This window comes from Stigmatopora argus, chromosome 20 (assembly GCF_051989625.1).
Source record: "Stigmatopora argus isolate UIUO_Sarg chromosome 20, RoL_Sarg_1.0, whole genome shotgun sequence".
NCBI lineage: Eukaryota > Metazoa > Chordata > Actinopteri > Syngnathiformes > Syngnathidae > Stigmatopora > Stigmatopora argus.
Window position 1 is genome coordinate 5,980,121 of NC_135406.1, and position 15,977 is coordinate 5,996,097.

The 15,977-nt window shown below is 37.3% G+C and overlaps 1 protein-coding gene across 3 annotated transcripts in view; it reads right to left on the reverse strand.

Moving 5' to 3' along the window:
- Positions 1-4,019: 4,019 nt before the first annotated feature.
- The window catches only part of prdm6 (PR domain containing 6), a 32,195-nt gene continuing 20,237 nt past the window's right edge, over positions 4,020-15,977 (reverse strand). For 2 of the 3 annotated variants that reach the window (XM_077589128.1, XM_077589127.1), the window contains 5 exons: positions 15,627-15,754; positions 14,761-14,885; positions 13,118-13,505; positions 10,889-11,065; positions 4,020-5,258 (listed from right to left, as the gene is read on the reverse strand). In XM_077589128.1, coding sequence (XP_077445254.1) covers positions 5,135-5,258; positions 10,889-11,065; positions 13,118-13,505; positions 14,761-14,885; positions 15,627-15,754 — 942 coding nt within the window. In that variant the 3' untranslated portion in view covers positions 4,020-5,134. Of the gene's footprint in view, positions 5,259-10,878; positions 11,066-13,117; positions 13,506-14,760; positions 14,886-15,626; positions 15,755-15,977 lie in introns of all 3 variants that reach the window. The other variant, XM_077589129.1, reaches the window with a different exon arrangement.

The following is a 15,977-nucleotide window of genomic DNA, read 5'->3' on the forward strand; positions in this document are numbered from 1 at the left end:
TAGGCCAGCAGAAAAGGTCTTGAAGGCCCTGACGGCCCGCCACTGGTTTTGGGGCATATGCAGGTTACTTCCTGTCCGTTTTGGGGAATTTGCGGGTTACTTCCTGTAAATATTGGGTCATTTCCTACTGGTTTCTGGGATACGTCGTGTTCATTGGTCGCTTTCTGTTGACTTTTGGGCATTTGCAGGTCACTTCCTGTACGTTTTGTGCTATTTTGACTTGTTAACCTCTTTTTTGGCACTACACGGTCCTCCATTGGGTTTGACTTAGGGGTCTGAGAAGGGAATTGCGAGGTGGCAGACGAATGACTGGACGAGTTTTTTGGAGCTTTTCTCTGGGCGGGGGGGACGTGACCCCATCTTGTCCTCGGCGGGGCCTTTCGGGGACGTTTGTTGTTTTAGCAATTAGCCCGAAGCTGCGGGCTAATCCAGACGGCCAGTCGCTCCTCGGGGAGCGACTGGCCGTCAACGCGTGCACGTGAAGCGTGTTTTTCTCCCCATTTTTTCCCAGCCGCCATCCGTCGGCTGGAACGGCGACAACCGTGGAAAGTTTTTTTACGCCTTTCGTCTTGTTTTTTTGTTGTTGTTGGTTTTTTTCCCCCCTTCAGTCCCTCCTGCTATTTTGTAGACCATTTTTACTCGTTTCAAGTCTTAAAGTCTTAATAGATTCCCAATTCGGACACAAGGGGGCAGCCATTTTATTCTATTTGGGGGGGTTATGGACCCTATTTTCTATGAAAGAAGGTTTGGGACACTGAAGAAAAAAAACTTGAATTTTTTCACAAATTTTTCGTATTTAATTTTATTTATTAACGTATTTTAGTGATTTATTATGACTTATTTATTGATTAATTATTTGTATTATTTATTGACTAATTATCTGTTTGTTGTTCTTTGTGCACTTATTTATGTTGTGGACTACTTATTTATTTATTATTTTTTATGTTGACTAGTTATTAATTTATTACTTATTCACTAGGTATTGTTATTGTAGATTATTTATCAGCTCATTTAATTGATGTTATTTGTGCACTTTCCAACTTATTTATGTTGTTGACCACTTATGTTGACAACTAATTTATTTATTACGTATTTACAAGTTGTTATGATTTATTGATTATGTATTAGTTTGTTGTTGTTATTTGTACACTTTCCTGTTTATTTATGTTGATGACTACTTATTACTTATTTACAAGTTGTTATGATTTATTGATATTTGTCTGTTTGTTGTTTGTGCACTTTTCTACTTATGTTGTAGACTACTTATTTATTATTATTACTTATGTTGAATACTTATTTATGTATTACTTATTTACTAGTTATTGCTATTGATTATTTATATGTTTGTTTGTTTGTTGTTATTTGTGCACTTTCCAACTTATTTATGTTGTTGACTACTTATCATCTTGATTACTTATTTACTACTTATTATTGATTTACTAGTTAATGTTATTAATCATTGATTATTTATTTGTCTGTTTGTTCTTGTTTTTACACTGTTCTACTTATTTATGTTGTTGAGGACTTATTTATTACTTATGATTCATTTACTAGTTATTGTTATTAATTATTTATTTGTCAGTTTGTACACTTTCCTACTGATTTGTCGTCAACTACTTATTTATTATGAAGTTACTAGTTATTGTCATGATTGCTTGTTTATGTATCCGTTTGTTTGTTGTTATTTTTACACTGTTCTTATTTATTACGTATTATTAATTTACCAATTATTGTTATTCATTAAAGATGATTTATTTGTCTGTTTGTTTTAATTTTTTTATCTTTACACTTTTACTTATTTATGACGTATTATTAATTTACCAATTATTGTTATTCATTATTGATGATTTATTTGTCTGTTTGTTTGTTTTTGTTATTGTTACACTGTTCTACTTATTTATTACATATTATTAATTTACTAATTATTGTTATTCATTATTGATGATTTATGTCTTTGTTTGTTGTTGTTATTTTTAGTTTTACTTATTTATTATGTATTATTAATTTACTAGTTGCCGTTATTCATTATTGATGATTTATTTGTCTGTTTGTTTGTTGTTGTTATTTTTAGTTTTACTTATTTATTATGTATTATTAATTTACTAGTTGCCGTTATTCATTATTGATGATTTATTTGTCTGTTTGTTTGTTGTTGTTATTTTTAGTTTTACTTATTTATTATGTATTATTAATTTACTAGTTGCCATTATTCATTATTGATGATTTATTTGTCTGTTTGTTTGTTGTTGTTATTTTTTACACTGTTCTACTTATTTATTACGTATTATTAATTTACTAATTATTGTTATTCATTATTGATGATTTATTTGTCTGTTTATTTGTTGTTGTTATTTTTACACTGTTCTACTTATTTATTACATATTAATTTACTAGTTGTTGTTATTCATTATTGATGATTTATTTGTGTTTGTTGTTGTTATTTTTACACTGTTCTACATATTTATTACGTATTATTAATTTACTAATTATTGTTCATTATTGATGATTTATTTGTTGTTGTTATTTTACTGTTCTACTTATTTATGTTCTTGACTACTTATTTATTATGAATTTACTCTTTATTGTTATGATTATTTATTTATCTGTTTGTTTGTTGTTGTTATTTTTACACTGTTCTACATATTTATTACGTATTATTAATTTACTAATTATTGTTTTTCATTATTGATGATTTATTTGTTGTTGTTATTTTACACTGTTCTACTTATTTATGTTCTTGACTACTTATTTATTATGACTTTATTATTTATTGTTATGATTGATTATTTATTTATCTGTTTGTTGTTGTTATTTGAGCACTTTGTGGTTAAAACTGCGTGTAACATTAGAGGGAAGTCATACTGTAAATTAAAAAAAAAAAGTTTTCATTCACCTCGTTACGTATTTAGAAAAAGGTATTCTTTATCTTTAAAAGGTCCATCAGAGGTCACCACTCCATCAAAACGTCCAATTGGCTCCAAACTGGTTAGAACTGCTCTAATCAGCATAGATATTGCTTTCACCTGTTGTCGCCTCAGCCCAATCGCTACCTGCCGCGTCACCCACCTGTTCCCGACGTCTCGTTAACCCAAGTAAGTGCTCTTTACTTGGTTATTTTAACTTTTAGCTCTAACTTTTGTCATTTATTTTGATAAAAAGTCTCTTTACTTTAGTCATGTTGCGGAAATTCACCCTCATTTTAGCCGCCACGAGTCGGGTAAAGAAACGTCTGGGCCCCCGAAGCGTGAGGTCAGACGCTGACGCTTTGATCGCTTTATTAAAACCTTGGCTTGGTGAATTTACGGCTCGCGTCGGCATTAAAGCGGAGCCCGGCTTTTTTTGTTGTTTTTGCTCGGGTGATTAACGAGCAACCCGGCAAACGGCGAGCGAGCGGGACGACAGAAATACGACTGGCGGGCCCTTCCCCCCCCCACCCCTTTCGCGCTCTCCCGCCCCTTCGGCTGGCGTGAGAATTTTTTAGCTCGCCCCGGATTTTTCTCACGGAAATTTCCTGGATAAAAAGTTCGGGGGTTTTGCAGACCCGCTTAAATTTGATCAAAAATATGGAAAAATAAGTTTATAAAGCAACGGGCTAAGATTTCCTAAATCATTTTCGGAACTGGTTATCCTCACAAGAGTCACGGGGGGTGCTGGAGTCTATCTCAGGACAGCCGGCCAATCACAAGGCGGAAGGAGGAAAAAAACTATAAATTTGATAGTGTTGAAAATATGAGCAGAAAAATGGATATTTCTGCGTGAATATGTATTTCTTAGAAAATGTTTACCTGGATGGGGGCGGGGCTCCCGTCCCCTCCCCCCGGCCAATCGGTTTAAGGGATCAAGCAAACATGTTATTCACATTGATAATAAAACTTGTTTTGGTGAGCAAATATCTCCAAAATCCAAAATGATGACTCAAATTTCATTCGTTCACGACGCCAGTAGCCACGCCCACCTGCGTCCCGTGTGGGCTAATTGACAGTGTACTAAAATGCAATCCATATTTAATTGATTTTATTTTTTATTAACACATCAGGGAAGTCTCGAATGAGGAAAACATGCAATATACACTTGTATAATCGTCACAAATGAAAGATTAATATTCATGAGTGGACCTAAAAAAATGGAGTTTTTATTTTAGTTTATTTTATTTTTCTCGAATCATGCAAAATTGAGCAGAACAAAAAATAAAAATAAAAAAATCTGTACGCAAATTTTCCTGGTTAATATCGATGGATTTTGGTGAAATAAAATAAAAATAAAGCTTACACAAAATTGGATGACGTCATCTTTGGCCACGCGTGAAGAAAAAGTTAAATAACAAAAGTTAAAAGTGCTGCTATGAGATAAATAATTTTGGGCTTTTCTTGGGGTGCTCATTTTCTTCTCGACTTTGTTCGTTAAATATCCCCCAAAAAGTCGAATAATCTTTGGTTTGCGGTGAGGTGTCCTACCTTTTGTCGTGCGGTTTGGAACAAACCATAGCTGCAGTTAACCTCCACGCCACAGGAGGGCGCTGTTACAAAAGTCATCTCTGCCTTCAAGCTGCTCGTTTACAGATCGATGGGAAATTTTGTGGAATGTTAGTAGTACATTGGTGGAACAACAAGAACAGTTTTTTTTATTAAAAAAAAGATTACGTAGCTTTAGCCGAGAAATTTTGGAGATTTTTGGAGTTGTCAAATTCCAGCATGTAGAACCTGAGGTGAATTTAGGGTGAAATAATGTGGGGAAAAAGTACATGACGTGTTAACATAATGGCAATTTAAGTGTATAGCATGTAACATAGCTTTATAATAAGTACTTGGATAGAAACATTGATATTTCAGGAGCGCTTTGGTGAACTTTGGCATAACATTTCAAACTTTGGTTTTAAGTGAACTTTGGTTTTAAGTTGGTGGAACCATTCAAGAAGGCTGTCTGAAGAACTCGGGGAGTTGGTGGGTTTTTGCAAGGGTTTGTAGTCTGGAAGAGCTTTGGTACAACATTGGCAAGATAAGGTAGAACTTCAATTTTGGTTTAGTAGAACCCTGAAAAAAATGTTTTTTGGTACCGCTTTGAGTTCCTCCAATGAGCAGTGAATGAGTTTCTCCGAGAAAACTGGGTAGTACATCCGGCATGATGGGAGGGGCTTCTAGTCCACTTCGATGGACTCTCCCGCCACCGATGCTTCGCTGTTGGGTTTACATTCGTTGGGTAGTCTCTGGTGACGGCTCAGCTGTGTGGCCTGGGTGAAACTACGATCGCAACGCTCGCATCTAGTCGCCAAAGACACAAAACACAAACACGAGCGTCAGTCGCCAAAATGGCGGAAAACCAAAAACCTAATCAGGATAGCTTCAAAAAATACGACCTGGTTAGAAACTACTTAGAAAGGCATTTGTAAATTAGGATTTTTTTTCCTGAAATGTTTTTAATCGCATTTGTAAGAGGGCAAGGGTGTCAAAGTGGCGGCCCGGGGGCCAAGTCTGGCCCGCCGGATCATTTTGTGCGGTCCGAGAAAGTTCAATGAAGATTATAGATGTAAAATAAATATACAAAAATATTTTCTGTTTTCCACTTTATTATAGAACGCTAAAAAAAGTTCTTTACTTTTAAAATGGAAAAAAAAAAATTAAAAGATGAACGGAATATTTAAGGCGTTTGATCCAGTTTTTTAATCTTTTTTTTTTAAATATCAAAATATTATTTCTAAAATGTTTCCGCTTTCTTTTTTTATTTTTCACTGTAGATAGACAGATTTTTAAAAATGCATTATTTACTCTTTTTCCTTTTTAAATATAATAAACAAAAGGATAGATTTGATTTTTGCGCTCTTTTCTGATAAAAAAAATGTAAATACATTTTAAAAATCCACTACAAGAGAATATTTACTATTAAAAGGTTCAAAGTGAACATTTGTACTAATTTTAATGTCCAAAAATGATCAATTCATTAATCGATTAATTTCGGCAGCCTAGTTGGAAGACATAATTTCCCTTCTGGATTAAATTGAAATTACGATGATGTCCGCCACAAACAAAAATGATTTTGACACCCCTGGTTTTAACGATGTTGGAATTATTTTATATAAGTTATCCTGATTCTGGTATGACTGTCGAAATGTTAGTTAATAGAATAAGAGTGTCTTGGGCCCCTGGGGAGTTTTCACCTTATTCACCAAAGAGGAACTACCCAGGGGGGCGGACGCCTGTCTGTTTGTCTGTTTTGTGAGGGTTGCAAGATATCAGGAATAAGACTATAAAGATGTTATCTTGAAGGGGCATATGGTCATGATCAAAGAACCTTTTGTTACTGGGAGAGAACTATCTCTCCTGTGATCAGCTTGAAACTTCCTGTAACTTGGACACTCCCAAAACACAATAAGAGAATAGGCAGGAGAAGATTTTCTTCAGAGTGTTTTGGAGAGCTGTGAGAGTGACAGTCCCTGAACCTCTCATTTTTTAAATAAAGTTAACTCAAATTCTCTGTGCTTTCCTTCTTCACAGGTTGGTGAAACAAATGTCTGGTGTTTAAACCTAACAAACGATCAAATAAAAAAATAAATGAAAAAAAATTAAATTGAATTAGAAAAGGAACAAATGTGCTCCATTTTGTTTTGTTACAAAATAAAAATGTCAGGTTTAGTCGTATTTTTTTTGCTCGAACAAGACGACGCGATGCTAGCAACAATTTAGCCAGGAAGGCTACGTCCATGAGCCTATAATTTCCTTCTTAAATGTAGGTGCACTTTATAGGCCGGAAATGACGGTACTCTTCAAAATTAGAATTATTAAAACAACAGTAACATCTTGACATACGAGTGTCTCGACATACGAGAAATTTGAGGTAAATTCCGAGCAAATTTTTGCCCTGGTTGGATAATTTTAACAAACTAACTGGGATACGTAGGCATGGAGAAGCGGGAAGTTCCGACTCGAAAGCTGCGGTGGAATATATTAACGTATTTGCCTCAGTTATCGCATAGGAAGGTTTAAATTGAGTGTACCTTGAGATTAAAACTCATTTTTAAGTGTGTGTATATTAATCTAAGTTCATTTAAGTTAAATTTAGCATTTATGTTATGTTACAAAAGCATTGTCGTCCGTAATTTAAACCAATTTTGGGTGTTTTTTCACAGCGTGGGAACGAATTAATTTGTATTTAGTTCAATTCTATGGGAAAAATTGATTTGCGCTACGAGTAAATTGACATACGAGCTCGGTCACGGAACACATTAAGCTCGTATCTCAAGGTATTACTGTATACAGACATACGAGCAATTTGAGATACGAGTAAAATTTCGAGCAAATATTTGTCTTTGAGCGTTGCATTTTTTTCAGTGTTTATTTCTGTTAGTCAGTGCAGAATGGCGGAGCTTGATCGTTAATACGAGAGGAGTATACTACTTCTTGTTGGTAAGTGGTCGTGCGTTATCCTATTGTGAGGACATTTGTGTGCATCATTTTGGGACTATTTTGAAGGGAAGACAAAAGCAAACAGTACTATTAAACACATTTTAGTACTATTAAACCACTAGATATTGGTTACTTTGTTAATAGATGGCGAATTAGAACAAATAAAAATGTTTTTCCAATCCATTATCCTGTTTTTGCTGTTTTTTCAGAGGGTTGGAACAAATTCATTTGTTTTTAGTTCATTTCTATGGGAAACGTTCATTTGAGTTACGAGTAAATCGACATACGAGCTCAGTCCCGGAACGCATTAAGTTCGTATCTCAAGGTATATTACTGCATATAAAAAAATGTCAACTAAATTGCTCCAATACACGCACACACACACATGGGTGAAGAGTGTGTTGTCAGGTTTAATGCACCTAGACAGTGCAAAGTGTGTGTGAGGTCAACTGAGCCGTCAGCTGGAATTGCTGCTGTGATCTTCGCTCACACTCACGCGCTGGCGCTCGTCAATAATCTATCAAGCCAGCTGCTGAGGGGAATTCCCATCATGTCACGGCCAATCGAGGAAGCCTTTTAAGTGCGACACGTGTGTGTGTGTGTGTGTGTGTGTGTGTGTGGATATTATTGATTGCTGAAACAAAAGTCATACGTTAGATACATGAAATTGTTTTTTTTTACTTTATCCTGACCAAGGCGGATCAAAGAAAAAATAACAGGTGTCATAAAAAGGTGATCAAAAGCGATACATTTTCATTTATTTTTTAAATAAACAAACAAGCTTGGGGAAGAAAATAAAGCTGCTTTTATGTTCTTATTGACTGATTAAATTGATCGATATCATTCGATGAATTGAGTTTTAACTTTATTGTAATTGCAATTCACATTGGTCGCAATTTCTGGACTATAAAGTGCACCTGACTAGAAAAAAATATATATTTAAGACGCACCTGACTATATGCCACGCCCTATTATGAGTGATTGCTATCGAAAAGATGTTACAATGATGAAAAATATCATTATTAACCTAAAGAAACAGTCTTTAACACACAGCCTCTCTGTTCGTATGCAGCAACCTGCCACAAGGGGGAGCCAGATACCACCATTCCCACTTATGTTCTCTGAGGCAGTCAGAAACCTTTAAAGAAAACACCTAAATTTAAACAAAAAACGTCACTACACGTAGCTAATACTCAGAGCTAACAACTAATAGCACTAGCATTAGCCTAGCAGCTTTGATGGGGCAGAGTGTAGCAATCGATCATCTTTAAATCACTCTTCTTTAATACAGATATACCTCGTTTAATATTATTTGGAATTTTAAAACCATTTTTGTGCCCGTTATTTAACTCCGAAGGTAGGCAGTGCCCTCTAGTGGCCGGTAGAATGCTCTAAAATAGTTTTGTGCCTTTTGTACCCCCCATTGTATTTATTTTAAATAATATAAGTTTTTATTTTCGTCAATACCCTTTATCACAACCCGATCCCACCCAAAAATACCATACTGTCTCGCATACAAGCTCCCCCTGCTCTATAAGCCCCCCCTGCGTATAAGGCGCACCCTTAAAATTGTTGAAATTTACAAATTCTCACGTATGAGCCGAATCAAAAGCTCATGATTAGGATCAATATCATAACCAGTAATGGTTGTTTTCTTACCGCAAAACAGAAAATAACCAACAAATAGTAAATGTTACTTTGCCGACATCTACTGGTGAAAAAGAGTATAGCAAAGCTGTAAGTCTTGTGCGCATATAAGCACAAATTTAAACATATAATTTAACCATTTGATTCTAATTCATGCTATTTCTTGTCTATAATAATCATTATAAAGTGTGATTTATGGGTGTGTGAGTGTGTATGTTAAAATTCTCTCGCTACATTTGTCCAAACCGTGCAACGTAGAGAGTTGATTTTTTTTATGCTTGCCAGAAACAGCTGTCGGATCCTAATAGACGAGTGATTGAATTTCTTCACCTGTGTAAACTCAATCTTTTATTTGTCAAACACCCATTTTTCAAAAGATATTTTTTTAATGGCGCAACAATGGTCTTTTGGCTTGTATTACATAATTAAATTGGATTAATTTCATCCCTCATCTCTTTTATTTGACATTCCCTTTTTTATTCAGGACAGCTGCTGTCGCTCGTAATTCATGTCACAGACGCCGATTGACTGACGGCGTCTAACGTGGCGCAACAGCTCGTTAACGCGGGACCGTTGCCCTCGCCGTGACCTGGAAGGGCGCCGTTTATAATTGCGTCTGAGACGCCGCGCCACAGAACCCCGTCCGTAAGCGGGCACGCTAACGGCGCCATTAGCGCGGTGCTAACTTGAATTTGACGCGAGAAGCGTGCGGCGGATGCTAACGAGCCGGCTGGCCCAACAAAGGCAACAGGACGTTGCGTTAAATTAATTTACAAGGATGCGACTTATCGCCGTGGGCGTAATCTCACCACACATGCGCGTTTACAGTGTGGCGTGTTAGCATTGCTATGTTGAATTAACCACTTTAGCTTGCTAAGCAATAACGGTCGTCTTCTCCAAAACGCAGTGACACTTCAAAGATAAAATCTGTAAACAATGCAAAACTTAAAAAGTTTACTACTTTATTATGTACAGCGTGTAAAGTTTATAGTTAGCTGCACACCCGCAAATCCATTGAACATTTCAAAATAAGAGCACGTCAAGATGACAACTTATTTCAAATCAAATCAATGCCTTTGATAAGCGGAAAAAAATGACAGTATAGCTTTCACATATGTCATATTTAAAGCTAAACTAGCTTTCAAATGACATGTTATGCATTGCTTAAAAATATGTTAATATAGTTTGTGTTTTATTGAAGAAAGACCATTTGTTGCATTTGAATGGGTGGTTTATTAGAGTATGCGGTTACTTTAGCGGGTAATAAAAATTGACAATATTATCGCATGTCGGCTATGTATGTATGTATATATATATTTCAGCAACACGCTTATTTATTTATATATTTATATATATTTATTAATGTATTTATATATATATATATATTTATTTTTTAATACATATTATTTTTTTGTCAAATTTATATATATATATATATTAATTTGTATATTTATTTATTTATTGTTAATTTTTTTATATACATTTTTTTTTTAATGTATTTATATATTTATGTTTATTTATTAGTGTATTTATATATTTATATATTAACTATTTATATTTAAAATGTCTTTTTCTGTGTCTGTATTCTCACCCTCTTGCTACTTTAACAGTGTAATTTCCCGAATACAGGATGAATAAAGTTATCTAATCTACAGTTGATGAGACGAAATGTCGCACGCTAAAATTAGATATCTCGACAGGCCTAATAAAAGTAGGGTTTCAAGCCACGGGCTCTGGTTTTAGACTGAAATTTTTGTTTAAATATGTTGGGAAAAATGAGTTTTTTACAGGCAAGCCACAGCAACTGGCAACAAAATGATGCGTGCGTACTCACGGTTACTTACTTGAAGGGCTTCTCCCCGGTGTGCGTACGTATGTGGTTGTTGAGCGTGGTGGCGCCGGCGAAGGCGCGACCGCAGTAGCCGCACTTGAAGGGCCTGTCGCTGGAATGCGTGACCACGTGGTTGCGTAGCTCGGACGGCTGCGAGAAAGACAGCGAGCAGTGGCCACACTGGTACGGCCTTAGGAAACAAAATTTGTGGAAGAGCAAGTCAAAAAGATGGAGTCTTTGTGATCTGGCAACCCGGAAGAGCAGCGCGCCATCATTGGCTGGTGATATCTCCGTAGCATTGAAGGCACCTCGCGTGGAAAATGTTAATACAGCGTTCCCTTGCCATTTTGTGTCGCAAATTTTCTCAATGAATAGGTCATTACAGTACCGTAATACCTTGAGATATGAGCTTAACGCGTTCCGGGACCGGGCTTGTATGTCAATTTACTCGCATCTCAAATCAATTTTTCCCCATTTGAAATAACTAAATAACTTAAACACATTTGAACCGACATTTAAAAAGACAGACGTACAAAAACACCAGGTCGAAAAGTGAACATCTTCACTTGCAGTTTTTAACACAGAAGTCTGTATTGGTGCTCATTTATCAGGTGGTGTTGAATAAGTGCTGGCGTGTGTATTATTTATTAATTTACGCTTTTCTACGAGGCCACGATCGATCCAGAATACTTCCAGTGATCAATGGAAGGAACTTTTTGATTTATTTATTCAAGCACGGCGCCGAGATTAACGGCCGTTTATTGTTTATTACACACTAGTGTGTGGGTGTTTGTGTTTTTTCTTTCAGTGGGTGTTGAGTGGGAATATTAGCCTCATAAACGCACACAGATGCCGTGAAACTTTTGACTAACAAAATGTACGCTAATGTTAGCGACGATTGTGAACAGAGTTGGAACATATTTTTGTTTGTTTTTGTTTGGTCAATGGTAGACAACATGGTTAATTCTGACTCTTGTTACGGGGATCTGGCAACCTGGACCAAGACAAAAAATCTGGTGTAATTGGCTTTTGTGGAGGGTGAGACATTTGTTGTAAATATAGAATCAAAACAATAACAATTAAAACGGGCTGAGTACCGACTTAAAATTGGAAAATCTCAGTTCAAACATGTGAAGTGTATCTAGTGTATTTATGTATGCAAAGTGTGTTTTGCTACGATGACACGCTAATAAATCAGCTCTCACACTTCATCAATACCCAATCAATCATTTCAACACACACACACATACACAACTGTTTTATCTTCCCGCCATCATCTTACATTGATGAAAACACAACGTAGTCACAGGACAAGCTTAGTAGTCCTACTTTGGGTAAATCCTGGAACCAATCACCATCAGCGTTTTAGCCCGCAACTCAATTTAAGGTCCCGAAACGTAAAGTCGTTACTACGTGAACGACTTTCCAAGTAAATGTGTCCAATATTTGTTTTTCTGCGGTTCTGCTGTTGGAGCCAAAATGTTCCTATTGACATTTTGCACATCAGCAGACACTTTTTCATTTGGCCCCGCCCACCCGTCACCGTGACAACCACAATTTCTCCACCACCGACACTGATTTATGCACACCCGATTCACGAAGAGAAGTAAAAAAAAAATCTCCGACAGTTCATCACACGGTTATAAAAATGCGTACCATATTTTCTCGCATATAAGCCGTGTTTTTAAATCAATAAAATGATGACCGAATCAACGGTACGGCTTATATGCGCACAAGACTTACGGCGTTGCTATACTCTTTCACCAGTAGATGTCGGCAAATTAAAATGTACTATTTGTTGGTTGTATTCTGTTTTGCAGTAAGAAAACAACCATTACTGGATGAATTAATTCCTTATAATATTGAGCCTAATAATGTGTTTTTGATTCATAAAGTATCTCAGAAATATCACGTGCGATGATTTCAAAGTGACACATTTGTACTCCCTATTATAACCCTGAACATGGAGGTGAAAATTGTGAATCAGAGGGAGGCTTATACGCGAGAAATGGTCAAAATTTATGATTTTAAGGCAATTTTACGGGTATGGCTTATATGCAGGGGGCGGCTTATACGCGAGATATGATCAAATTCAACGATTTTAAGGCAATTTTACGGGTATGGCTTATATGCGGGGGCGTCTTATATGCGAGAAAATACGGCGTGTGTGTATTCGTGACTACTAAAGCGCAATCATCAGTAGTTGTGGTCTGTTATCTAGTAACAGGGTTGGTTAACTGACCTGTCAGGGTTCTGTGGGCAGACGTGCATCTGAAGCAAAATCCTTTGCGTGAAGGTCTTGAAGCATTGTCCGCACTTCCACAAATGCCAGTCGCTGAACTCGCTGTTAAGCTGGCTGGTGGACGTGGGACTAGCCAGAACTCTTTGATTCTTAGAGGACAGCTGTCCGAAGGACGACTCGGACGAGGAGAACGGCGACACGCTCTTGTCAAGCGTGGAGAAACCTCTGCCGCACACTGCCTGAGGAAACACCATGGAGCGCACGGACGCCGACAGGGACGCCGCCATGGAACACGCTTTGCCGCTCTTGCCGAAGGATTGTTGTTGTTGTTGTTGTTGTAAGGAATCCTGACGAGACATCACCTCCGACACGGATGTGGGGACGTTCACTGTGCAAGGACAGAAACGGTATCTTCGTTTGAACCAAATTCTAGCGGATCTTCATAGGAGCTTTACGTTCTGTATCTAGTCCCGGCGAGGACTTCGACGCCAGCCGAAACCTTCAACGTGAGTCGTGGCTGGTTCGCTAACTTTAAAAAACGAACTGGGGATACACTCGTTTGTGAGGCACGGAGAAGCTGCTAGTTCCGACTCGAAAGCGACGGCGGAATTCTTTAACACCTTTGCCTTGGTTATAGCACAACAAGGTTACATCCATTTTTAAGTGTGTATGGTAAGCAAAGTTCAGTGTAGTTAAATTTATGTTGAAATTTTCAACACTGGCCTGGAGCGCCCTCTTGCAGTTTAGTGTGAAATAATGTTAATAATTTCACACCCGGGCTCTGAAAAACCATGATAAATTAATTCGTTCCGGGACTGAGCTCGTATGTCGATTTACTCTTAACTCAAATGAATGTTTCCCATAGGAATGAACTAAAAACAAATTAATTTGTTCCAACCATCTGAAAAAAACAACAAAAACAGGATATTGGAATGGAAAAACGTTTTTATTTGTTCTAATTCGCCATTTATTAACAAAGTAACAAATAACTAGTGGTTTAATAGTACTAAAATGTGTTTAATAGTACTAAAATTAGACAGATACATTGCACGGCAACGCGCTCGTAACATAAGCAAATTTAAACGAACTTGGATTACGATGCAGACACACACAAAAATAAATTTAATCTGACTTTACACTAATCTTAATTCTAATTTTGTTTTAAATTTTGATACCTTTCTTCTCCCGGGTTGGCTCTATTTGCCCCGCCTCCACCCTGACTTTCAGATGCAACCTATTGAGGGTTGTTTGCTTTTGTCTTCCCTTACAAAATATTCCCAAAATGTCCTCACAATAGGATTACGCACGACTACTTGCCAACGAGAAGTAGTATACTCCTCTCGTATTAGCGAACAAGCTCCGCCATTCGCACTGATTTACGGGAAAAAACAGAAAAAAATGCAACGCTCCGCCCAGTGCTCGTAGAGATTATTACACGAGGGAGTTGCGAGCAGAGAGACAGTGGCCATGACGTTTTTTTGAGTAGCCTCTCGCGTCGGCTGTATGCTTGTATATAAAAATATGTCTCCTATGTCAAGATAAATATTTGCTCAAAATTTTACTCGTATCTCAAATTCCTCGTATGTCGAGGTATTACTGTAAACCCTTTCCAAATGATACATAAACACAGCAAAATAACTCACAGTTTTCATCCTGAGCGACACACTGCAGCGGAATTCCGAAGAAGGATGTGTACGAGTCGTTGTACCACACCAGAAGCTCGCTTCCGCGTGGGATGTCCAGGCACGCCCGGTAGAAGATGCTCGACCTAAAACACACATGAAAACATTGAAGACCATTACTTGTTAATTTGTGTCTGGTGACGATTATTGCAGAGTTCATTTAAATCGATTTTGCATTAGTTCAGTCATGCTTCCACCTAGCCTAGCCAAGTTTAGCTCGCAAGTGACAAACAATTGCATTTTTTTGGGGGTCACTTAAGTGGAAAAGGGTCTTATGAGTAAACGTCCCCAAATTATTGAGTCATGTAAGTACAGTAATCCCTCGATTATCGCGGTTTATGTAGATTTATGTCTAAAATGTCTTTTCCTGTGTCTGTATTCTCACCCTCTTGCTACTGTGACAATGAAATTTCCCGAATACGGGACGAATAAGGTTATCTAATCTATTCTAATTTTTATGAACTTTTATAAAAAAAAAAAAAAAAATCTGCGATGTAGTTGATAGTTCAAACCGCGATTTTCGAGGGATTACTGTAATGCATACAATCCAAGACTGTGGGAGACCCCGCCCCTTCTACAAGGCAAGGGGTGTCTCTTTTTTCATACCTGACCGCCAGATGAAAGGCTTTGATATGCGCGACACCACTGGCCTGTCTCGATTAAGCCCTCCCCCGCCAATTTCCCTCTGGTTTTCTTTTGGTGTTATCTGGAGTGAGGTCATGGCTGTGTCTGATTTAAGGGTCGGCGTCTCCTGACCGAATTCTCCTGTTGGCTCCGCCCCCTCCCCGCAAATCAAAGACCTTGACACGGTTTGAGGGTGCTTGTACCTGTACTGAACGACCATCATGTTCTGCTCTCCGCAGTGTCGAGCGCATCGGATGTATCTCATCCAGCTGGACTTAACCGGATCGTTGCCATCAAGAAAGTGACACAACGTTCCCTCCGAGTCGTAGATCTGAAACACATCGATAGCGTTCAAAATGGTTGCCTTCAAAGCTCGTGTGTTCATATCATTTTAAAAAAAATCATTTTTACACTTCTGACTACACATCAAGTTGCTAGTGTAGCCATTACCTGCTTGACACTTGTTTGAACCCGGTTCACACTAAACTAGAAAAGCACATCGGATTAAGACATAGTAGTAGTAGTGGGTTGTGTTATAGAGTCACTAGATGAAG